Source organism: Cottoperca gobio, chromosome 14 (genome assembly GCF_900634415.1).
Source record: "Cottoperca gobio chromosome 14, fCotGob3.1, whole genome shotgun sequence".
Taxonomy (NCBI): Eukaryota; Metazoa; Chordata; class Actinopteri; order Perciformes; family Bovichtidae; genus Cottoperca; species Cottoperca gobio.
The window spans coordinates 20,576,750-20,602,982 of NC_041368.1; the positions used below are offsets into that span (position 1 = coordinate 20,576,750).

The 26,233-nt window shown below is 41.4% G+C and overlaps 1 protein-coding gene across 1 annotated transcript in view; it reads right to left on the reverse strand.

Moving 5' to 3' along the window:
• LOC115018597 (polypeptide N-acetylgalactosaminyltransferase 10-like) overlaps positions 1 to 26,233 on the reverse strand; it is a 49,059-nt gene that overhangs the window by 17,033 nt on the left and 5,793 nt on the right. The window contains exons 2-4 of the mRNA XM_029447653.1: positions 19,664 to 19,766; positions 17,472 to 17,610; positions 13,009 to 13,175 (exon numbers count right to left, since the gene is read on the reverse strand). Of these exons, the coding sequence (XP_029303513.1) occupies positions 13,009 to 13,175; positions 17,472 to 17,610; positions 19,664 to 19,766 (409 nt within the window). The remainder of the gene's footprint in view (positions 1 to 13,008; positions 13,176 to 17,471; positions 17,611 to 19,663; positions 19,767 to 26,233) is intronic.

Below are 26,233 nucleotides of genomic sequence, written 5' to 3' on the forward strand. Positions count from 1 at the left end.
TTGAGTATCTAAACTTTAAAAACTTGTGAAAATGGTACAAACACGCCATGTGTCAATATAGGAGGATGTTACAACCTCCCCTCCTGTTTTGTTTTGGGAGGAGGTGTCAAATTGATATTTTTGTACACTAAAATCTAATTTGAGGATAACAGCGTGAGCCCTGAGTGCACTCAGAGGTTTGAATAGAAATCATTCCTCTAGCAGTCAAAACATGAAATGTAACTTTGACAGACTCTTTACAAAAAGCCTCAATACTGCCTGTCAACAGGAGCAGAGAGAGAAACTATGAGAAGTGGAAAGGTTGACCTTTTTACTTCATCTGTTGGAAACTTTATTTACTACGTCAAACTGAGCTGCATTTGACAGAAAATAAGATAACAAAGTGCCCTGAGAGGAATATACATTTGAATATAAATGCAGATATCCTTCAGCAGGAGGGAAAATAACTGTTAATTGTGTTTTATTGATAGTGTGAGGGAGGGAGAGTCGAGAGAACAGATTACAGAAGATTACAGGGAAGAGACTGTGATGAAAACACGTGAATATTCTCCAAACTTCACAGAACCACGACCTTGTTGTTTCCATCCTTCTGTGTGTATATATATATATATATATATATATATATATATATATATACACATTCTTTGTTCACATTTTAGCTAGTCTGCACCATAAAAGTGTTTTTCAAATCATGTTGTATTGGCTATTAACATTTCCTCTTAGTACTGTAACCATGGAGGCACATATAATTATTAACTGGATAAACTTTTAAGAAATAATTAGGAAAAAGTCTGACTTTGATAATTGTTAGAAGCAGGATCTGAAAGAGTGCATCAAAGATACACTGCTATCTCTGCAAAGTGCACGTATCACGGATTCCAGCATTATTTGAATGACATCTGGTGCAACTGAGCTTTGATTTTTTAAGCATATTGCATGAGTTGGGCGCTAACAGCTATTATTTTATTGGTCTTTGACACGCCGTCCAGCACACGAGGATGCAGGTTTAAGGTCACTGAAACAAGTAGGTCTCAAACATCAGCTCTGCAAAAGCCCAACTCTCACTTCAACCTTCAAGCCGATTGTTTGCGACGCTGTTTCTTTTTTTAATCTCTTACAATATTCCTCTATATCACCCCATCAAACTCAAATCCCAAGCTCTAATTCCAAAATGTGAGACCTCCATCCCCAATTTACAGATTTATGTGACGTCTTTTTCTCTTCTTTGCAAATTATCTCCGACTCCAGTGAAGGTCGGCCGTGTCTACTTTCCGTTTGCTTGTGTTTATTGTGTTGCACAGCCGCTGACCTACAAGCTGTAAAGCGTGACATTGCAACAAGGGCGGAAGGTTCTCTGTAAGGTCGGCGCCAAACTGCAGGAAAAGGCGAGCTGTCCTCCCCGAATGCTCCTGCCATAAATCAACCTCTTAAAAACTGACCATTACGAGCCTGACTCCGGCTCGGTATAAATGCTCAACCTACACAAAGTGACGCTTACATCATCCCGCTAATGACAGGACGCAAGGCAAAATGAATCGACGAACATTCACCCCGTGTGTGTAGAGAGCTTGTATGGGGAGAGGTGAGGGAGAAAGATCGGAGCATTTAATTATGATTGGTTAAGTTTCGCTGAATAAATTGGAATACTGCTTTCAATGTTTACCAAAAGCAAGGAGGCAATTAATCACGCTAATGAGAGCGAGCTGATGTCGGCAAACACATTAGTCTTTATTAAAAATGTGAAGCCGAGGAGATTGGAGGGCTGAGGCGTCGTGGATGTCGGGGGTCATTTCACAGCACGGAGCAGAGGGATGAATCGCACGAATTTCAGACCAGACTCGACGTGAACTCCCAGCGCCACCATCCATCCCTTTTTGTTTTTCTACCTTCCTGGAGTCCGTCACTCCCTCATCTCATTTCTCCGGCGGACAGCGATGGAGCTGCGAGGACTTCCTTCATCTGCTCGTACTCAAACATGAATTAACGGAGAGCACATGAAAGGATGGTTGGCCTCAGGCTCTTGTCAAAGTGTCTGTGTGCAAATGTCATTGATATAATGCGTTTTTAGCGTACGCATGTCCTGTGAACTGCAATCACACCCGCTGACAGGAATATTTAATGGGGTAGTTAGTCAATTAAGGTCACAAGCACCTTCACCCTTGTGAAATAACCTTAATACTTTCCTTTTGGATTTAATAACTCATCATACCTAAAATGACTCATAAGAGTGTTTTCTCATCAGCCAGCTCAATAGCTTTAGGAAACTAAAACTACTTTAAGGTTAGAGAAATATCACCTTCATGTTTAAAAGAAACCAACGCTGACTCACACGCTTCGTCCAACAACCTATCCACCAGTGGTGTAACGTTTCGCCACTTCTCTCACTACTTAGGTAAGTCATATACACATGACAAGTGTTGCCCTTGTTCTTCCTGTACTGGAGCGATACAGGAAAACACAAGCAACAGTCAATGTATAGGTTTCCCTGTGTTATTTTTCATTATGCTTCAAAATGACCCTTTACAATCGACCTTTTTAATATATTCAATGCTTCAAACTGTATTCACTAATGTCAAAAGTGAGATGAGAGCTATTTGGGAATACAAACTGGCTTCCTGCCCACAAACTCTCACACAATCACATATCTGCCCAGACACACACACACACACACACACACACACACACACACACACACACACACATACATTTCTACCACCAGCAACATCCTCCCTTATGCGTAAAAAACAAAAATGAAATTAGCGTTGAGACACAGCAGATCCAACATGGCACGCTGAGCTCTGTTTCCAGGGTGGTGGATTAATCCCAAGATGCTCTGGCACACCTCCAAGGACTGGAGCTGCTCGTTTATTCCCTTAGCAAAATATTCTAATGCCCTTGTGAACTCCATCACAATCTGTCAATTTTCTTCCTGCGGCAGCTTCAATTTTTGCTTCTATCGTCGAAAAACGACTCTCAAGGGAGTGACTGTTTGGGTCGTAGGTCAGTGTTTGCTGCATTGTTAGGGAAGGGAAACGCAGGAGGTTAGAGAGGTACATGACACACCAACGATGTCAAGCTTTAGCATATTGCATATAAACCTCAGTTTTAATATCGTCCATTCCTTCAACACGATAGTCCAGTGGCATCGCATCACTGCCGCATTCATCAGTCTCACCACTATATTGCAACTGAAGGAAAGACGACGTATATGAATGGCCGTTAACTCCTTACGTCCAGTATGAATCCAGCTTTACACTCTGCTGCAATACCCAGTTTGTGCGGGAGGTTACAGGTCGATGAAGCCCGTAGAACCACTTCCTCTGCAGAAGCAGAGATGCTGGTCTGTCTATGAAGATCACAAACAGACATTCATGACGAGGACCAGCTTCGGCAGAGTCCAGTGTGTGTGATTTCATTTCTCCCATGAAACAAATATAGCTGAAATGGCAGTGAGCTCAGAAATCACTATGTCATGACATCACTCTTACACTATGATCAGTGCAGAAATAGATTCAATCAAGAAAGAATCAGAACTTAATGGAGATGCTTTGAGGGTGCACGGGCAGCATCTGGGCATCTCATTTGTATTTAGCGAGCTAACGTTGTCCTGACACTGTGAGATAATAAAGTATGTTGGACCAGCTGCCACCAGAATTTCAAGTTTTAGAGAAATAAAATAGCACATTGAAGAATCTGTCCTTCATTACCACAGAGTGTCAACCATGTGCAGGGACATATATACAGTATGCAGTCCACAAGCACTTTCTACAGTCGAGCAAAACACAGGAAAGACAGAGCTGGTACATTATTCTTTAGAAATGTGATACCTCACATAAGAGGAGACAAGAGACACTTTCAAGGGGCACAACCTGGGACATATGCTGATGGACAATGAGACAATAAGACATTTCTTAAATAAGGTTTTGTGGTTAATGTGATTGAAACTATCCAAGTAAGTCAAATGTGACTGTCTGATACTGTAAAGGAGAGGAACAGGCAGACAGGCAGCATCTTATCCTTCATGATTGGATGCTTTTTGCTGCTTTGTTTCCCTCTCTGTTTGAAAGGACGTCTGCAGCCACAACCTTACACGTACATTTTCTACATCACTCTTCTTACAGAGGGAGGTTTTAGTTGTCCCTGCATGTGTTAGGCTCTGTTAAGCTCCAGGCCCTGATCGCACGCGGGGGCAGAGTCAGTGTGTGTTTTCAATCTTAAGAAATGTTTCTATTGAGCTTTTCTCATGTGTGCTTGAACACAAGTTGTGTCACTTACCAGGAAAGTGTCAAGCATCACACTTAAAACCTTTCTGCCACTGAAAATCTCAGAATTGCGTGTCAGACTTTAGCTTTGCTAAGTTTGAGCAAACATCATACTCTGAAACTGAACAAATAATAAATATGTATTAGAAAAACATTTAAAAAACAAGAAGAACTTAAACATTAAGATTGAAGGGTTGAACCTGCTACATAAGGGACTTTGTTTTAGGTCATCTGAGCCTAATGTACTGATGAAAACACTTTTATTTGACTTTATTCACTGAGAAATATACGTGTAGTCGTGTATGTTAACCTTCAAACAGCCAATATTCATTTTTGGAATATAAAAACAGGAGCCGGGGCTGGTTATGGAAATCCAAGTATAGCTTCTCTGTAAGAAACCATTAAAAACATTTCAAATTGAGATTGCAAACACTATTTCCCAGTCTTTCAATCCTATACCGGCGGCTGCTCAAAGTAAAAAATGGACTTCCTTGTACTAAAATACACTGAAGTCGTGAAGTTATAGCTAAATGCGCAGGCCAATAAATACATCGCCGAAGCTACTGAAGACAACGTAAACGTGATTCATCTGGTCCTCTCCTCTTCGGAAAGATCGATCAGCTCCCAGTGATGGCTCAAAATCTCTAAATGGCAACACTTAATTAGCTCCTTTTGTCCTCTGTCTCCCTCTCAACCTTCCTCTTCATATTACTCTCTCCCTCGTCTCCCCGTCACACTTCACTGAGCACCATTATCTCATTATCTCCCTACACCCTCAGTCACATACACAACCAGATACACACACACACACACACACACACACACACTGGCATGAATAAATAAACATGTTAAACTTGTTCAGTCTTTTTTGCAACGATGCCTCTCTCTCTCTCCCGTGGCACTCGCTTCAAAGTACGTTCCACAAATCGTCTCCTATCTCCTCTCCATCCTCGCTCCACCTCTCCATCATGCAGATGATTAGGCTGCTTGTGTTGATAAGACGGTTCAAAGTAGCTCTGCACTGCTGACAGCAGCTTTCTCAGGCAGCCGAAGCAACTTAATCATTAATAAAACTGTCTTGAAGTTAAATCAGTCCATTAAGTACCCATTAGAAAACTGTGTATACAGCATATACGTTTATTTATACACAAGCCCGTAACAGATGCTCCAGTTTTTTGCCGACTAATTGACATTGCCAAAGAATCGTGGTGTCAGTTGTTCAATAGGTCCGTCAGTGACGTTATACGCTGATGAAGACGCGTTGGTTATCCATGTATCGATAAAGGATTTACAATTTACAGAGTGCGTCAGATTATTTTAACTTGACTATTTGCCCTTTACTAGAAGAGCACCAGATGGTTTTACTTCAACATGACCAACATATGAATGCTGCACTATACCCTATATCAATCCCCCCCCCCCACCATCAATCACAAACATGCTACAGGGGATGACTCCTCATGAGGTAACTTCCTACCTTCTACCACCAACATTTCTCCTTGATCAAAACAACGTTTGTCCTTGATAAGATACCATACAAAAACGTGGCCAACTTAAACAACTGCATCATTAACTCCTGTCAGAATCATGAGCAAAGCGTTCAGCACCAAACCGCTCGACTGGTGCCGTCTATGTGCCAGTACACTCAGGAGGTATTGGCTGACTACCAGGTGTCAAGGTGTACATATGTGCAACGCTCTCTTGAAGCTATGGCCGTGAACAAAGTTTTTTTGACAAACTTGATTTAATTAAACATGATTTTGTCAAATAATATTTCATTATTTTAGCCTAAGATCATTTGCACTTCTCTTTCTATTGGCTATGCACTGTACACAGCTTGATGACAGCATGGCAAGCAACTGTGTTTTCTTCTGTTGCAAACAAGAAAAATAAACATTTTAGTGAACTATACGGAAGTAATGTATTATTCCATATAACTAAATAGCCTTTATGGCTTTTTAGTTCAATGGAAGCTGTAGCATATTTAGCAATTCATTGGGAAAGTGTGCGTTTGCAATTTACTAAACGAACATAGGAGTGAGAAGTCTCTTTGGATGTTTTGGGACTTGTTTCCCTTGACAATGGGCCCCAATTGGAATCCATCTTCCTGCTCCACGAAGGAGCAAACTACAAACATTTCAGAGCCCCATTTTCAAAGTATTTGATACTTAGACATTGTTTTTTGGAGGAGTATTTCCTCTGGATCAACTATTCCAAGTCAACAGCAGTAGGGATTGGTAGCAGAGGTGAGGTTTCACAATGTGAGAGCTGCAGAGACAGAAGTGATTCTGTTGGATCTATCAGTCAGATTTAGGAGCTTTGTTGATCTGATCCCAAGAAAAGCTGATGGAACATATGAGACTCCAGCATGCAAAGCACATACTGTCACGCACAAACTCTTATCTTACATACAATGTTCCCTCTCCTTGCCTCCCATGCACTATATCTTCTCTCCCCCGATGTGGTGAGGAAGGAGGCAGCTTTCTATTATTTTCTATTTCGATGTGTGACAAGTTACAGCTACTTTCCCTGCCCCGTCTGGTCATAAATCCGTGAAATGACTTGGGCTCCACCAGCAGAATTCATTGCTCATGCTCAGCCACCAATGCTAAGCTGCCAGACACACACACACGCGACAATTTACCCAGTGTGACCATCTTTACACAGCAGCAGGGAAGCTGTGGGTGTCACTGCATTATTATAATCACATTAGTAGAGTTAGGCGATAATGACAGTCATATGAAAATAAGTTTGACTCAATACCTCCGTTTTATAATGTGATAATATTAGGGTTAGGGTAAGTGTTAACCTCTTGAAAAGTCGAACACTTCATAGGATATTTATTCTAAACAAGGAGTGTATGTGTCTTGTGGAGGGAAGAAGAAACGAGGGGATATACAAGAGCTGTTGTCAGCTGACATGGCAACATGCTCAATGTCTGTAGCTCACTGTTCATGCTTGCGCTGCAGTGTGACGGCTAATAAGAGAGGAAGAAACTGAATGGTGGGGGCTGACAGGGTGAACTGACCTCAACTGAAACCTGTAATTAAATAAAATATGAAGTAAAACACAGTATAGCACAGTGTTAGTCATCATGCGGCTTGCTGTGAAACAGACGGAGTTAGTACAGGTCTCCTGAGAGAAGCTTAGACCTTTGGTTTTATTCTTTAGAAATCTGTTGATTGGAAAACCTTGGCAAATTTGTGAGTGGTAATACCAACACTGTTTCAGTACACCTCCCTTTATTGCATGTTAAAGCCATCAGCCACAGCATTAAAGCAGGTAGGAGGCACATTTGTTCAGATGCAATGAGAGGGTTTAAAGTAGGAAGGGTGCAGTTGTACAGAGCCATGGGGAGGAGGGTTGTCAAGCCTCAACATGTTGGTGTCTTGGTGCAAGGCTGCAAAGATAAAGGAGAGCAAGGTCTGCGGTTTGCTGACACCTTTTGGCATCGACAGAAAGGGAAACAAATATGTTGCTCACAGGATGAGGCACGAAGCATCAAGAGCATCTTGACCCTCAATTGTTGAAACACCTCATCAAAATTGAAAAACGTCTGAAAAGCAACTGAGGTTTATGTGAAGAGAGAGATTGTTAGATAGATTGTAACGTTATAATAACTTTGGAGGCGTTGTGTGTGACACGCATGGAGGCAGTAATCATGGGGAAGACGCAGGAGGAGCAATAGAGGAGTTGAGTTATACTTTGAATGACGGTTGATATGAATAGGACTGAGGAGAATGGTTTAATTTCAGATAACTGTGTATAAACAGCTTCAAACATCCACAGCAATTTGATGAGGGGGAGGAAGAGGCTGATATGGAAAATGATGCTCACTTTCAGCAACACTGGACGGCTCCTTTAACGACCACATTAATAAAACCGCAGGTCATTTCTATAATTACAACATGTGTAGCCTAATCTTACTCACCTTACAGGCAAACTTCACAATGTTGAAAAAAAAAACTGCCTCATCATGAGTTAATTTGCTTCAAGATAACTGTTACAAGCAGTTCTGGTGCATAATGAAGTTATAAATATAACAGGGCATTAGTATGACTGTAGGCTCTCTGTGCTGTTAAGCAGAGCGAGGTTACTCAGCGTCAGCAGAACTGATTTGGAGGGTTTCTTCCCGTGTGTGTGTGTGTGTGTGTGTGTGTGTCTGTGTGTCTGTGTGTGTGTGCGTGTGTGTGTGTGTGTACCTTCGGGTGGGCCGGGACGTTAATTACTCAAACAGATTGATTCGGTTTTGTGAATGAGAATTAGATCACGAACTGCTGAAGAAAAGTCATCTTTTATTTCAGCTCTCAGTAAAGAGGAAGACTCTATACAGCTTTATACAAACAGGAACAAAATGTTATGTTAAGAACATAATAAGTAGGGCTCTGAGCTAATTTACTACAAAGTACAATACTAGACCTGGAGAGGCTTCATTTCTGACACCATTTCCACTTCTTTGTGTGATTACTGACGTGCTTGTTGGCCAAAAGCAGCTGGACACAGCTGAAGTGTATCTATTGCTCCGCTCTAACGTTGCACCCCCGGTGTGACAGAGATGTGGTTCAGGGATGTGAAGACAAACAACACATTTCAATACGCAAACTAGCTAGCAGAGGACTTGTCCCATGTAGAGTGCACTGACCCAGGTAGTGACTTTGTGAGGATTTAGAGCATCATTTAGATATCTAGTTTAGGTACGAAAACCTGAGAAAAATAACATTGATCTGGTAAACTGCATTTATACAGTGCAATTCCAATCTAGCGTTTTGCAACACATGACAGCATTCACCCGTTTTCATACAGAGCCCAAGGACACTACGACATGTTGACTGCAGGGGCTGGGGATCGAACCGCTGACCCCCTGCCCACTGGACAACCACTCTACCTCCTGAGCAACAGCCGGCCCTTAAATAAAATGTATTTTAAAAAAACAACCGTGTCGCATCTCAAGGTGTCATTGACATATAACACTTGGGTATGTGTTGTCGACCCCTCTCCTTCTCCCCATGTGGATATGTTGTTGTGTGTGAGTGTTTTCCTCAGGGGTTCCTGCTCCTCTACACACTGCACACTCCCACAGGTGTTTTTCGTTATGTTGGGTGATTAGAATTCTGCTCAGGTTGGAGGTGTGCAAAATGATGCTGGGATGTACGTAAGGTCACCGGATTCCTTGAACTCATTTTGAATGATAACGTTGTGATCTGTCCCACGCTAACAGATGCCAAAAAGCTAACAGGAGAGTCAGGGAGATGTCAATCAAACCCAGTCTGTACACGCCCATACAGACCTGGGATGAGATTTAATCAGACTGAATAAGTCTTCGTGGGTGGACAGGTGCAGGGATTATTTTTCCTTTCCACGTCAACGTTGTCCAGGTTGTAAAAAATCTGTTTCACAAACACATGGCTGCCCTTGTGTAGTTTGTGTTGCCTCTTGTTTTCTCACGTTTTAAGCTACGAGTTTAGACACGATTTGTGTTTTGGGGATTTATTTTGTTTCTTTAGATATTTTAAGTCCATTTAAATCCTGTTTGATCATTTGTATTGGCTGTGTTCCCACCCTAAAGCAACAACTCCTTTAACTTTAAGGACTGTATCCTGAGTAAAGCGAGGCACAGCTCGACACACAGATGCACATACACACTCATCACCCCGTCTTTTCCACAGTCTTTGTAAATTAATGTGTGAACCAGAAATGTAGCAGCACACTGGAAGTCTGAGTCACGTTTTCTTTTACAATAAATCACTTGCTCTCTCCTCCTCTGTGACGCACCTCATTTATTATGTAAGGGTTCAATGCTGAACACTGATTTGTGGCATTCTGCACAGAATCTCTCCGGGATTATTTTCTCCTGCGTTGTAACACCAGCAACTCAACTAGAGACGAGAAGTGATTGAAGTTTACTTTGTCCTTGTGTCTCTAAAGCCTTAATTACAGCATGACTCATTTTTTATCAAAGGCAGGTGGCAGTGAGAGGGAGTGTTAGAGCAGATGGCCTGCAGAGGTTAAATCCCTTCCCTGCAGCTGTGTAATGTTCTCCCATCCATCCTAACGACAGAGGGCCCAGACCCATCGCATGTTCCAGGCTATTTCTACACAACTGAGTTGTTCTTTACTCGCCACCCACGGGGACGTGTGAGGGTAGATGGTAAGGGATGATGTAGGAAAAGGTTTCCTATATTCTTACTAATTCTAATGTTAAAGTTCACTTGAATGGATGTTTGTCATGTATTACGTTTGATTAAAAGTGCTAAACAATAGCTTTTAAAATGACGTTGATAATAGTGTCTTATGTGACACTGATTGGACTTCTGTGCAAGACTCCCCCCCCCCTTATAACAAGGATATCTTGACACATGTGAATGTGAATAGATGAGTATGGCAATGGAAAGTTTCCTAAATCTATCCCCAATGTCCTTCTTATGGGTATATAGCCGAGGTTGCATGCAGTGACATGTGTTTTGTATCCAGCACCCTTTCCACTGAGGTTTCTGTAGATGTCCACACAACTACTCAAACATATTATACAGTGAATTCACAAAGATAAGTATCTTATTTGAGTGATAGTGGACCATTAAACAGATTACTTGCATTGCCAAATTTCTTCATCACTGCCTCAAAACCATCTCTTCCCAAAGCACTATACTATTGTAGCACTAGTTTACATTTAGTTTGTTTCCACAGCACTCAGCAGCAGCAGCGGTGGGAGGGTTTGGTCTCTGAGCTCTGATGGGTGTTAACCTCTAAATGAGTCTGAGGTAGCGGAACATCTCATTACCGTGGAGACGAGAGGTAAACACATCCTTCAACGAGGGACCGTGACAGAGAGCACTAATTAACAAGGAATTAAACACTTTCTTCAGAGCGCTGGTGAAGGGAGAGTGACTAAGGAAATAGCACACAGACAGGCACACACACACGCACACACACAAGTACACACACACACGCACACACACACACACGCACACGCACACACACACACACGCACGCGGGCTGAACAGAGCGGTACACACTGTTTTTTGTTTAGTGAGATATGATTATACTTTCATCATTCTTTTGGGAACTGGTCAGCCATCATTCAATTACCAATTATGGCAGTCCTCAGTTTCCAGGAGACATGCTGCCAAACAGACGTGTGCTACAGACGTATACACTCTCTCCAGGTAAAAACAAAAACATTCATTTATCAGAAAATACCTGACAGAGCTCACTTGATGTGCGGCTTTCATCCATCCAGCCATTACTGAAGCTTGTGAGCGTGCAGCTTCATTAAGATGGACACATTTACAGCAACAAATGCTGCTGTTACTTAAAGAAAGTTGGAGTTTGGAGAAATTAGTATTTGATATTCACTTTCCCTAACGCAGGTCGTAACAGCAGTTCAAAGATCTGAACTGGCAACCTTGTGTCTTCACACCATGTAGCGAGAAAAACACACAAACCAGCGTGACTAGTAACATATTTATATATTATATGTATTTTATTGTATCCTTATGATATCCATATATCGTCTTAGTGCTGTTAGACTGCGCAAAAGGTTTGTGAGGGTCCATGGAACTGAGCCTCTACAAAACACACACACTTGTGGGTGTACTTGAGTAAATGGCCAAGCAAGTGCTCTTGAATCGTGAATCATATCTGAATAATGAGACCAACTTCTTTTGTATGCACTTTAGGTCAAAGATAGAGGATTGTGTGGCCTGACAAAGAGCTCACGTATTAGATTCACTGCAGGGCAGAAAGATACACATTTTCTCGTCCGTTATTGGGCGCACAAAACTTTTGGCAACAGATGTCAATATTGATTCAGATTCTGCTTGTTGTTGATGGAATGTACATTATCGGGCAAAATACTGGAATGATACTACTCGTTTAGTTTTTTTGGTTTGAGCTTTAGGGCAGAAATGTCTCACTTAAAGTTCTCAAATGAAAGTGTGAGCTTGCTACACAAAAGCAGCCCACATTGTGGTTGCAGTCTGGTAAAGCTCACTATGCATATCATTTAGACTCGTTTTTCACCCCTGGGTTGCAGAAAGAGAGATTTAGCGTGTCAAATTGTCATCTAAGAAATTCCCAATAGTCCACTTATTAGTCTGGATTCCAGCTGCCGGGTTTAGTCTGTTCTTCATGGATGTTTCACATATCTCAGAAACAGACCTTGCACAACTTAGCTTGGCTTTGTGAGCGTGAGGAGGTCAGAAACACACTGAGAATTTGTCAAAACCCTATCGGACGAGGAGATTCTTTATTTATTTATTTTAGAAGTGTATGAGGCTTCAAAGGAGGTTTGAAAGTCAGAATTCTCAGCCTCCGGCCAAGTAGTTATTGTGTCTTTGATGCTGATCTTTTTCTTTTCTGCTATTTGGCTGAGAAATTCTCTCAGCCCCCTGCTGGATGGAGAGCATGCTAACCTGTCAGCACTGTCAGGAATACATATGAGTTCCTCTGTCTAGAAACTGGACAAATGCTTCACAAGTCTCAGATGCACTCAGTTTACAGTAAGACACCACCGTTCTTCAGCCAGTGCACTTGTACATATCACAAAATAGCACCAAATATATACAAATAAATGTATCTGAGCAGAACGACCCACAAAAACACATTTAGGTAATAGGTAATTGTGTAATAACACAATTTGGAATATTAAAAGGAGGAACACGAATCAACAGCTTTTTCTTCCACACTGAGGAGGTGTTTTCTGTGCAGGTGTGTGTTCTGATCAGTGATGAGTGTGTGTCCTCTGTACCTTTGTCGCTGAAGTCGTCGACCAGGATGACCTCTATGATGAGCTGTGGAGGAGAGCGGTTGAGCACGCTGTGAACGGTCCTCAGCAGAGACGACCAGCCCTCGTTATGGAACGGGATGATGATGCTGGTGTTGGGCAGCTTCTCTGCATACAGCTTCGGTTTACAGCTACAAACAGGCAAAAGGAAATACAGATTAATACTTGTTTGGTGGCCATTTCACAACTCTGTCCTTGTTTTTCTCCATCCACCTTTTTAAAGGAAGTAAGAAAACATCTCATTCACATCCGTCATCCTGCAACCTTTCCTTTTGTTACACAGCAGTTCTACTCAGCTCGCTGAAATCCACATGCAATCCATTTTTTATCATTTGCCATTAGAGTGAAAATTGTATTTGCTCGCCTCTCAGAGAGAGAAAGAAAAAGAACAAATCAAAGAGCCCATTGCAATCCATGAACATACACACCACTTGTTGCTTTTGCTACCAAATTGTATCCTGTTGTGTTGCACACAATAATGTAGAATACTAATAAGAACAACACAGATGTAAAGGATGTAAGGTGTAAAATCATCTGGCAAAGACATCTCTCAAAAGTGATAAAGATGGACTGTGTTTACGATTCTTCAATGATAATGTGATGATGGCACTGACTCCTGCCAGCATTTAAAAAGCTAAAGCAATGCAACAGAAATATTGGAAGAAACTGCTTGAAGACTTCCAAACCTACTGAAAAGAGATACTGTTTGGCGCTACCTTCCAAAACAACCTGTATAAGTGTTTTCTGATGTGAGGCCCTTTTGGCAAGACAACATTGTCAGTAAGCGTCTAACGAAACCATTATAAAATCATGTACGAGTGTTTTCTGCTCTGATATGGCTTTGGATACGTTTTGGTTTGGTTACCAAATGACTTGGTTGGGGATCAATAACGACTTTGTCCTTCGTTATTATAATTAAAAGAAACCGATATTGACTGTTGATAGGAAACTACACTACTTCTACCTTTGCTCAGACAAGACCCAAATATAATAATTACATCTCCACCAAGGCCGATGGTGCATTCACATGCTCCTTAGATTGTCCCATTTCTCCAAGTTGGGAAGTCGTTCCTACGACTTTGGTGTGCTAATGAACATAAAGCAGTCATGTGGAAACACCAGAGACGCTACAAAGAAGCTGTGTTGTATTTTATTGCTCAAAGGACTCAAAACCAGTGATGCCCTATCTCACAATCTTAACGAAAATTAAATATAATTTGTGTATCCGCCCTGTGATTCGGATCTGCTCAAAATGTAATGGGTTCTTCGTTAGCCCATGCTACACCCGTCCACCAAGTTTCATGAAAATCAGGACAGTATTTTCTCCTGTAATACTGCTGGAAGACAAACAAACACCGAAGGAAACATAACCTCCTTGGGGCGGGAGTAATAACAATAATAACAATAGTAAAACAGGAATTCAATAGCTTTTATTTGGACAGAAAGATGCAACAACTTGTATTATTGAATCAGCTGAATGGAGCTCAGGGCAGCAGGCTCTGCAGCGAGGCCACTGATATGTTCCCCCCACACCAGAGACAGCTTTAATTTTATTATTTGGAGCACATACAGCGGTTATCAGTTGTAGTTGTTAACATGTGCTCGGATGACAGGTTACAGCGATCACCTTGTCATTGCAGCAAGCGGCGGGACCCCTGCAAAGGAGCTAATCATGGGAAGAGAGTTATGGCCCCTCGCTGATGGAGAGCGAGAGAGAACGTGTGTAGTGAACTGTGTCAGTCGATCAATGTGTCCGTGTTGAACATCAGCCTGCGTGTTATTCATTCAAATATGAACGCTGGGAGAAAGACAGGGCGAGTGATAGGCAGGCAGCCGTCTGCAGACTCTTAACAAACCCTGTCCAATTCCACAGGGGATGGAGATGTGTGTCCGTGTGTGTGCGCGCGTGTGTGCTCGTGAGTGTGCGTATGTGTGCGTATGTGTGTGAGTGCTTCAATTAAATCTTGTTAGCGTGCAGAAATCGAGTGTGTCAGTCGCAGGTCTGGGACTGGCTGCCTCCGAGGCACCGACAACATGCCAATCACCAAGAGGTAGAAGCTGCCTGCAGGGCAGACCAGGTGAAGGAAGTCAGGGGGGAGCAGCCATCAGTTGGTGGGGAGAGCAGGTGTGTCCATATGATTGGTCACAGGAGAGTGACAAATGTCTGGCAACCACTGGGGACACGTCAGTCCACACGCAATTAATTAAATTACAAGCAAGACTCTGATTATAGCAGTCATCAAGTAAACATTTGAACAGGACTTGACTTAGGAGTTGTGCTGAAGACTTAACTTGACTTGAGACCTAACAGCTAAAATATTCTAGTTTTAAGTCTGTTGTATTGACACATCTTGAATATTTACTTGTTGTAATGAACAGACTTAGACTCAGTTTTGTAAAAATAACTCTTATAACAGCTTTGAAAAGAAACTATTAAAATGCTACCCTAACCATAACCCTAACCCTAACGCATGCTCGGCATTTAGAGAACTGAAAGACAATGCCAATGAAGATTTGTCTTGGACATGCCGAAGAGGACTTGAGACTTGACTTGTACTTACCCCAAAATACTTCAGCTATGTCGTCTGCATGTAGGCGTTTTCAAAATGAGTATGACTGGAATAAATAAGAAGCTTTAACCTCCTATGACTGTCCATTTTCTCATACATGTATATCAATCAACAGGCCCGTACAAAAATCGAGGTGTTACATTTATTCTACACGCAAGTCACGGCAAGATCCGAGTAAGGTCCAGGAAGTACTGCTTTTATAAACACTGATACAAAAAAAAGAGAGGAAGCTTTGGAAGCTGCTTTACACATGAAAGAAAGGAAACGGTCAGATGATATTCTTTGTCAGGCAAAATAAGGCCTTCCACAATGCCAATCTGGGGTTGAATGGCAGCACATGGTTCTGAATAGATTCTGGTAATTCTAAAACTTTGCACCAAACATTCTCTCCATGACCTGCTGTGCCCATGAAGATGTGCACAGGTGGATCTCAGGGACTTCAATAAACTTCCACATTTGACTAAATAAAGTCCCAATATTTATATCAATGCATTCAACTTGCATGCTTTGTTGACGGAGCATATAGCACATCCCTGGCTTTGTTTAAGGCAGGGGTCGGGAACCTATGGCTCTTTTGATGACGCGATATGGCTCGCAGACAATTTTGAGCTGACATTTTTTAACATGATTAACAAGTAATAAACAATTATACTGTGTAATTTTAAAGTAAAACATTTAGCAGCGGATTTGTTTTTAGTTCTCCCCTCTCCTTTCCTCCGCTCTGTCTCTGACTGCACAGCGCACACATTTACACACGCGCGTGTGTGTGTGTGTGTAGGGGGCGGAGCCCTGCCCTTCGCGAAACAGCTGAGGAGAAACTGCGCAAAGCAAGCAGTAGACTGGGGTCAAACTCAATCACAGAGAGGGCCAACATTAAAAACAGGGACTACGTCGAGGGCCAAACACGGTCCACATTTATTGAACAGGATACACATATTGGATAAAGTGCAAAAAGATATGGAACATATTTAAGTCAACTGCAAACGGATTGCTGAGCAGTTCAATTTAAATTTCTGAGCTGCAAAGTCGGCAAATGCGCTCATTTCATCAGCAGAATGCTGTCGGGAACACAGCGGTGGAGATGTTTGTCAGTGTTTGGAAACACGCAGTGACCAAAGTTTCCTTCTGCATCAGCGTCTCCCACAGAAAGCTCTCAGTGCATCAAACATGTCCGTGATCACACGGCCCTGAAGCTGCAGGTTTAACAGTGAGATGCTTCGTTATGTCGCACAAACAGTCCAGCTCTCATCGTCCCAGAGATCTGTGGTGTGTTTCCCTTTGCTTTCCAAAAACTTTCATTTCATTCACACATTTAAATACTTCCTCAAATGTCTTTTCCCGTGGTTGTGCTATGCATTGATGCCAGTTATGACAGACATATGATATTTTCTCGCGGGCCGGATATAATAATAATAATAATAATAAAAATAATAAATTGTTTTTGTAAAGCGCCTTTCAAAACTAAAAGCAATCTCAAGGCGCTAAAAACAAACAAAAACAACACCAACAGACATAAGAGGTTAAATAGGTCATAATTGCCTTGAGTTTGACACCCGTGCAGTAAACACTGAAAGATGAGATAAATAACTTAAGCGTTTAGTTTATTTAATAAAAGAGCACCTGTTCAATGCAACACTGATACCGCTATTAGTACAGGAGACATGTTATTCTTAAAAAATGCATGCATAAAGTTGCGTTCAAATTGATAAAATATATGGCACTCAAGGAAATACATAAACAAATATTTGGCTTTTATGGCTCTCCCAGCCAAAAAGGTTCCCGACCCCTGGTTTAAGGAGTGCTTCCATACATTTAGCAGGAGGAACAAACACACCAACACACGCATACAGGACTCACTTTGCATGGCGGATGTCAGGGAGGGAGCGGTTGAGGGAGATCCGGTCGCTGATGTAAATGTTGAAGCCGTTCTCCCTGTAGGCCTGGTCCACCCGGTCGGTTTCTGTGAGAGGAAATGGCTTCCCCTGTTCACCGTTACCTGCATAAAAAACAAACAAACTGTCCATCAGTACCCATGATACTGTGTCCATGCATCCCACGTTTCATTATTCACTTTAAACGTTAAATAGGTTTTTGTTTTACAGGATACTGAAGCACGCTGAACCATCTAATTAGTTTATTTAATCTAGACATATTTATTCAAATGCATGCAAAGGATCAAAGTATTAAAGCACAGAACATTGCATTGTATGTTTTAGGGCTATAATGAACAATTACTTTCAGATGTCAGATTTTCCAAAGTTGAAATAGTCAAATATTTTGTGTTTAATATCATAAAAGATCAAGAAAATCTGCACATATTCAAATTATAGGCAAGAATTACATAAATAAAAGTATTTACCAATAAGTCCATTGAGAAATTCATCAACTAATCCTATTCATCTCTAAACTTAGTCAATAAATATACATCTATGATGTGTATATTCTACACATAAAGTTCATAGCGCTTAGTTTAGATGAAAGACATGTACACACAAGTAATTAATCACCCTCCAACAACTCTTCTCTACACACAAACGTTATGAAATCTGAGCTCATTTCAGGATTGCATCAAATTACACTGTGCTGCATGTTTCATTAGCCACTCATCAATGCACTCCACACAAACACACAAAGACGCATGCATGGAGGCTGATCTATAGTCAGGGGAAAGCATCAAATTAAAGGGAGCTGCCTTGTTCCATTAGGCATAAATGATCTCTCGACGTTCCTGAAGGTAATAACTGTGGAAAATACCAACTTCACACTTTAATGGCTCATTTCAGAGATAAACTCTTGTACTTAACATTGTGCTTTTCCCTGCACAATAAAAGTGTTACATAGATCACTTGAATTATGTTTTCTAATCCTCCTAAGGCAAATATGAACCCTAAGAAACATTTAGAAAATTATCTTCTTTAACATTGTTTTGACTGAGTTCCATATTTGTTCGGTATTTTTATTGGGCTGTGCACACCATGTGAGATAAGTTTATTACTTCCTGTTTTATTTTCTGTTACTCATCTCTCCTCCTCATTTCAGTGTCTGTACTTCCTGCCCCTGTGTGTTTGGGGAATGTTATCATCCACCCTTATTAGTCTCATCTGTGTCTCATCAGCTTGTCCCTCCCCAGAGTATTTTAGTCTGCGTGGTTTAGTGCCAGTGTGTCTTTGCACCTCTGTGTCAAACATCGAGTTCCTGATCCTGCTTCTGTCTACTCCTTGTCTGTTCCGATTGCCTTCCTGATTGACCTCCCGTGTAAACTATTACAAGTAAAGACCTGTGACTTGTTGCTATTGAGTCCTTTGCGTGTGCTCCCACCGGTCGTTACACACTCAAGTGCTCAAGACAGGTCTGGGTATGAAGACATACACTTGGTCTCTCTTTCTCAATGTCTCCCTCTCTTTAGGCAGCTAAGCCATTCAAACCCTACATCAGAACTAAATCGGCAAAGACATTTCTATATCCTATTATATAAGACAATTGTCATCAAAATATGTTCATGGAAAGTGTTCATAGAGAAAATGAATTGTTCACATACTTCCGGAACCGTGGGAACCCTAAATAGCGCCCCTCCTCCCCCTCGCTTTGCAACTCCATTGTCTCTCAATGTGCCTCTTTCCGTCTAAAATAAAGCCCAGACCGTTGTTTATTCCTCAAAGTGTACTGTGTGATCTTTGAGAGTCTCGAAACACTTGGCACCCTCTCATAAATCCAGCTCCTTTTGTTCTTAAGTACCACCTAATACCATATAAAAGGCAGTTAAATCTCTTGCATTTGTAACAAAAAGGCAAAGGTGTGTTTCCCACTCAAGGCCTGAGGCTGGATCAATGCTCATTGTAGAAGATTAACGCTGTTTAATTATGAACCCAGAACTGTAGTGTAAGCCTCGATTTACACAGCTTCTGAGACGGAGAAATCCACTTGGAATGTATTAAGAGAAGGCGGAAAAGAGAGAGCGGGTGTGTGTGTGTGTGTGTGTGTGTGTGTGTGTGTGTGTGTGTCTGCTTGCCAAAAGAAAATAGCAGAATCAGCAAAGATTCGGGACCTACCTGAGCGAGCAGCATCTCTCATCATTGCTTCGTAGTCGTGCCAGTCTGTCCGCCGCACACCATCGATTCCCACCTGAGCGACCTTCCTCATCTGGTTCAACCCCTGCAAAGTGCACACAAAAACAAAAAAACATCAAGACTTCCATCATGTCTTTTCAGCTGCTGAGAAATAAACTAACTGACTTCCTCTCATCATCTGGAAATGATGACATTTCTTCCAAAAGAGAATGGGCATCATGAAAACTTGATTAACTCAAGTAGAATAGATAAAGGATGTTTTATATAAAAGTTATCTTGAGATGTTAAAATATGAACTGATTTTAGGTGGTGGTCTACAGGGAAGGAACAAATTACAGATATTGTGCTACCATATAGCATGCAGTACATGTCATCCATAAGAGTCTATATAATCTATTTAAAATGTTAGTTGGTGCAGTCAAATGCCTGAATAACAGATACAGCTCATTTCCTTTTGATAAACACACAGTTGTAGAGAAACCTCCTGGCTGTCAGCCAACATCTACATGATTTGTATTTGTATTTCTAAAGTGTCCTTTATTTGAATGACAACTAGAAGATGACATTGAGTTTCACTGCCGGTACACATGCACACCCTCATCACTATAAGCTATTATACTCTACTCAGCGTTAACATGCAGAAGCAGCTATTTATGGAATTCTCTCTGCTTTAGAAAATCACTTTCAGTGACTCAAGATATTATAAGATCACAGCAAGAAGAAATATCAATTAGCTCCATGGAAGGATGCAATTAGTGAAATGTTGTTAACGACACGTCGGACCGCATGGACTACTATTTTATATATATATATATATATATATATACACACACACTATACGGATGTTGAACACTAGAACACTGATAACTTCATACAGGGAGAGCAACATCATTTACACATATTATTTAATATGTTATTATCACATTGCTGAGATCTCAGTGTTTTGCAGCTATGAGTATCTCATTCACTTAATTTGTGCATTGCATTGTGGGAGAATAGTGTACATAGTATGTTTTAGTATGCATACATAATTTTGTCATGAGTGTCATTAACTAATTGTACTCAAAACCCGCTTAGAATTAGCAGCAGTGTGGATTTTGGACACAGCGAACCCCATACACACACATATATAATGTTTATATATTTATAACCTGACAGAAAATATACTTTGATGTTTTATGTAATTCTTTAATAAACATTTTGAATAACACATGATGTGTTATGACATGATCATGAAATAAATGGTTTTAATTGAAGAGCCTTAACCCTCCCCTAAAATAAATGTGTCTCCTTAAAGCTGAATATTAATATTAATGCAACCAAATGAAGACGATGCATTATCTCGACCAACTGTAAGCCTGGAGGGGATCGTGTGTGTGTGTGTGTGTGTGTGTGTGTGTGTGTGTGTGTGTGTGTGTGTCCGCAGCCAATCTGGCATCCTACTGGACCCATCAATCTCATACTTTGTGTGTTCATTTATGAGTCTATGCTCAAGGAGCTCTCATGATTTACAATTGACTGCTGACGCCCCCCTCCACTGAACCGGCCGGTAGGGGCCGCGAGTCATCAACAACTGCTTCAGATTAGAATCATGTTTCTGCACGGGATTAGAAATGACATGTAATGTGTAATTACATTATGTACATATTCATTAATTTGTGTGATGAACATGTAATGGCATGCAAGAAACATGAAAATGCTCTTAGCGGCAGCCGAGTTTGAGAGGCAGCGAGCGCTCTGACAGTTCTGACTGACGGACGGCATTTAATAAACCAGGTCTTTGAAACACAGAGCTTCAACGCCACAGCCATTTCAGTTTAATTAATTGTTAAGTGCCACCTCTTCTAAGAATAATTATTCTGATGGTGTTTGGTGTGTGATAGATGAGGGGAATTCTGAATGATGTGTATGAGGAGGCCATTGAACTGGAGCACCACTGGTATTCTTCAAGCTGAAATGGAAGCATGGCGATCATCACTGAGGCTCATTCAGCATTGATTTGGGTCTGCACAATATCGGGGGCTAAAAATGTCAAATCTAAGATTCTTTAACAAGTAAAATACCTGTGAAATGATCTCATAATTACATCCCTCTCTCCTCTTTGTGCTTCATATCTTCTGACATGAAGAGAGAGTGCATCTGTGAGAACAAACCAGGGAATCCATCAATCAAATGGTCTTACACGGGGAAATCAAACTGGACACAACATTAACCCGCCATTCTAGTGGAACATCCATTTCCTCCCCACCAACCAGGCATATTCCTTTTCATTCAATTAATTTCAGTTCAATTGAATTCAGTTGGAATTTAAGGTCGTTCTACATCACAGTAGAGCAGAGCTGAAGGGAGTTCTTGTTCTCTGGAGGTTACAGTGGAAACCAGAAAGTGAATAAAGAAAATACAGTACACTGAAACCACACAAAGAGGCGCAATATAAGCAATAGTATATAGCAGTTTGAACCTAGTTGGAGTGGTGTTTCATATTTTATACATTAAATGTTGCTGTCAGTCCTCCAGAATTCAAAGAGTTGCACTGAAGTTCAACAATCACACGAGGAGAAATCCATTGCAGAGGAGCCAAAGATTCATTTCTACACACACAGTGAGGCCAATAGCCTCCAGACAATTAAACTGTGATTCTTATTTTTGGTCATCACTTCTTCTCTTTACTGTTATTCTAGAGAAGTATCTAAAAACTGCAAGAAATAATACTAAAGGTTACATGAACCTGTGTGACACAACTCTGCAGCTCTACAGAGCTATATCCCAGGAACGCCTCAAGTGTCCACGTCAAAGATCAGGCTTTAAACCACAAGGCAGTACATGTAGTTTCTCAGGAGATGGTGGAGACCAAACCAGAGCTGCAAGGAGAGTGAATAACACGAGCACGAACATCATATTTTAGTCATATTGATGTGTTACCCGGTGATACGAGTGTCACTTTCAGTTATTGCAGCTTTAAACATCATATTAAATAGAAACATCCCAGATTGGGAGGAAGGTTGCAAAGCCACGTCAGGTTCAAATGCCAGTCACTATGTTGGTCTCAAAGGGGAATTAATTACAGCCAAGAATTTCCTTGTAAACAAACAGACATCAGGCAGAAGATACAAGCAAACCTTTCAGCAAGCCTAACCATGATTTATCTTCTGTCTGGCAGAGCCTCACCTGCTGCTACCTCACTAAACAAAACCCCCAGGGTGGCCTGACCCCTTCTCATCCACTCCAACACTTGAAAAAGCTCCAATTCAACTGGCGAGGCAGGATTTGTGAGTGAATCTACACTGCTGGTGGTCTGTAGTGTGCAGTATCAACCACAAAACCAATACCCACCTCTTAGAAGATGGTGTAAGTGGCATTCACATTGTACAAGAGCAGTAAATACAGTCATCTTTAGTCTAATCTCCGTGTTGCTTCCTGTGCCTCCCTGCTGTGTGCTCTGCTACTCCCTTCCTAATGGCCATCATTACACGGATGCGGCTTCACGCTGCCACAAACAATTTTTTTTTCTGCTCTGGGTGCTTTTCTACTCCATCAATAATCAAGGTGCGGCATAAACTGGCTAATAGGGCATGACAGGAGCTACAGCAGAAACCATGCAGCCAATGTTTGATCTCCATCAACTACTCAATCATTAATCACAAAGCACAAAGTCAGATAAGTGACAAACGGAAATGGAAATTCATACTTTATACTTTATCAAGCAAAACATTCATCTTACAGCAGAGAGAGAAAGAGAGGGAGAGAATGAGAGGGGGGGAAGGGCGGGGGTTGGCCAATCGCACCTGCATGAGTGATCACTAATTAACTTTCATGTCGCTTTTTAATGGTCTATTCATCTATTCATCTAATGTTTGCTGCTTACAAAATATCTGTCCCTGGGTAGAGATAAACGTTATGAGTTCCACTGTGCATGTGTGTGTGCGTGTGTGTGTGTGTGTGTGTGTGTGTGTGTGTGTGTGTGTGTGTTAGAAAAAAAGTGACAAATTGCCAAAAAACGCAGACAGAGAAAATGGGGTTCAGTGTTTCAGCACCATGGACAGAGATGGAACTGTATGTTATGTTTACAATGCAGTTGCACTTTGGCTAAAAACATCCCCCAGAAAAGGATTGTGCAACAATAGTTTAGCTTTTTTTTTTTATCACAGAGCTTTGCAGAGAGCTAAACACACTTCCAAAAATGTTGAAGACAGCAGTTTGCCTTTTTACTGGTATCAATTGTAACTGTTGTTACGCCAAAGTTAGTACAGAACATGAGTTGATATAGACTTAGCTGTCAAATGAGTCATCCCAACAGTAACTAAACAGTAATACAACAGTTACTTACAATGTTGTATCATCCAGCCTGCTTTAGTTTACTTTGGTGCAAAATCAAAAACCCATTGTGTCAAAACTTACAAGAATTTTAAGGCGGTAAATCTGCCACAGGTATCAATAAACTGCAGACGCACTGCATTCTAGTGTCTGATTCCATTTCCTATTCTTAAAAATATGTGCTAACTATTGTGTGCCATCTCCCAGCTGTAAGCAGTCTTACAGATCGCACCTGAATCAGACTTGAAAAGGTCTTAAACACCTCAAAACGCCAATGAAAGGCTCGCCACAAAGAACAAATATGCCACGCTAACCTCTGAGGCATCACCTTTTCCACAAAGAGTTACCTCATCATGCTTTGTGGCGGTGGCCTCAGCCGATGTATTATGGCACAAGGGAGAACCTTTTCTCCTGACAAATGAGTGACAGCAAAAGAAGAAAATGCATCGGGTCTCACTTGTACCTTCTGAGCTTTCTATTAATAAAGCATATTGGAAACATGTTGCAAAGTAAAGTTAAACGCACGAGGTTATAACATCGTGTTGGTATCACATGTGGTGTTTACCGTGCAGCTTTGCATCGTCTCTGTTTGAAAACAACCTGATAAGACTTTTCTGAATCCCTGCTCTCTGTATGTTATTCATCATATCATATCTTTATGTATTTCAGGGGCATTCCCAAGAAAGTGTTTACAGTACAAACTGCTGCTGGCTTTATCTCCAGATCATTTGCTTTGCTATCGTCAGGTACTGGCATTAACAATGCCCCGAGGTCTGGGTCGAATGGCCAGGAGGAAAATGTGCAAAATGTATATTATGTATGTATTTTTCATTGGTTAATGACACTCATTATCCCTAGATTATGAATTGTAATGATCTTGGTGATCCTGTGATTTCCACTTGAACAACATTTGAGTTCATGGCAAATTTTAGTTTGTTTTTTAATGCAAATCTACATAAAATATCCCAAAATCTGAAAGAAGGAAGATTCCTTGTCATTTTAATGACCCCCCCACCATCCCACGTCAGCACACATCTGGCCATCATCTGCTTTTGCTCAAAGATGAGAGTGGGACACAGAAAACTGAATTAACATTAATGAATTATTGCACCTTTCTCATGACAAACGTAATACATTTAGTCATTGTCCATGTGTGTTCCAAGTGCTGCATTTATACATAACTCCATGTTTAGGGAATGTTGAGACACTGTTGCACAACAATTAGTAGAAAGAATAATGATTTAGTATTATTTTGTTATTACCTAATCTTTATGATAGCAGCTGATGGCTCAAAATCAATATCAGCCTGAAAAGATGTTGCATTGTTGTGTGCACCCACTTTTGAACAGACAACGCTCTTCTGCTTTTCAGCTGCTTTCAGGTCTGCTGAACAAAGACGAGCAGAGAACAAGGAGAGATAGAGGGTTGCTATTGGACTGCCTTTGTTTGGCGTCGGGGAGAAGCTGGTATTACCAGCAGTGCAGTACGTCTGATAAGAACAGAGCTGCCCATTTGTTCTCTGAGGAGGACGAATCAGACCACCTTGGGTCAATACTTCCCTTTTCTGTTTCCTCTCCTCCTGCTGAGAGCCGACTGAAGCTCAGAGTGAGAATGGGAAGCTTTTCTCTTCCCCTTCCTGTTCTGTCAGATCACAGACAGCTCGGCCTCAACCCCCAGAGACACAATTACCTGTCTTTCCTATTTCACCTCAACCTCTGCTCCTCCTCCTCCACCTTCAGCCACTTCACAGGCAAGTCAATCTGTACTGAAGGCTCACAAATCCCTCTTTACGTCTTCGAAGAACATGAAACTTCTGCATGTACTAACTGGTCTACTCCTGCTCCAGTTCAGTGAGAGGCCAGGCTAGAGGGAGTCACACAAGTCACAGAGCATATCACTGGCTAAAAACAGACACAGAGCAACATTATCATCCCACTTAATTCATGAGAGACACTGCTATCTGAGCCAGACATGTGCTTGAGATAGGGGACCTCCAGGCAGAGTCCCCTGCAGTGACGCACTCCACACCCCCTGAAAGAGAAGCTCAGCGAGGCCACTGCTCAGTCTGTTATCTCCCAAAAGGAGTCATTATCCAGAATCCCGCTGAGAGGAAGAGGACCAAAGAGAGGCCGGGATTCAGTCCTCTGCCTCCCACAGTCTCAGACTTCCTGCTCAGATATTGATGGGTTGTGATGTGAACTTGATGTTCTTACAAAATGTTTGGACAACCTAATGTGT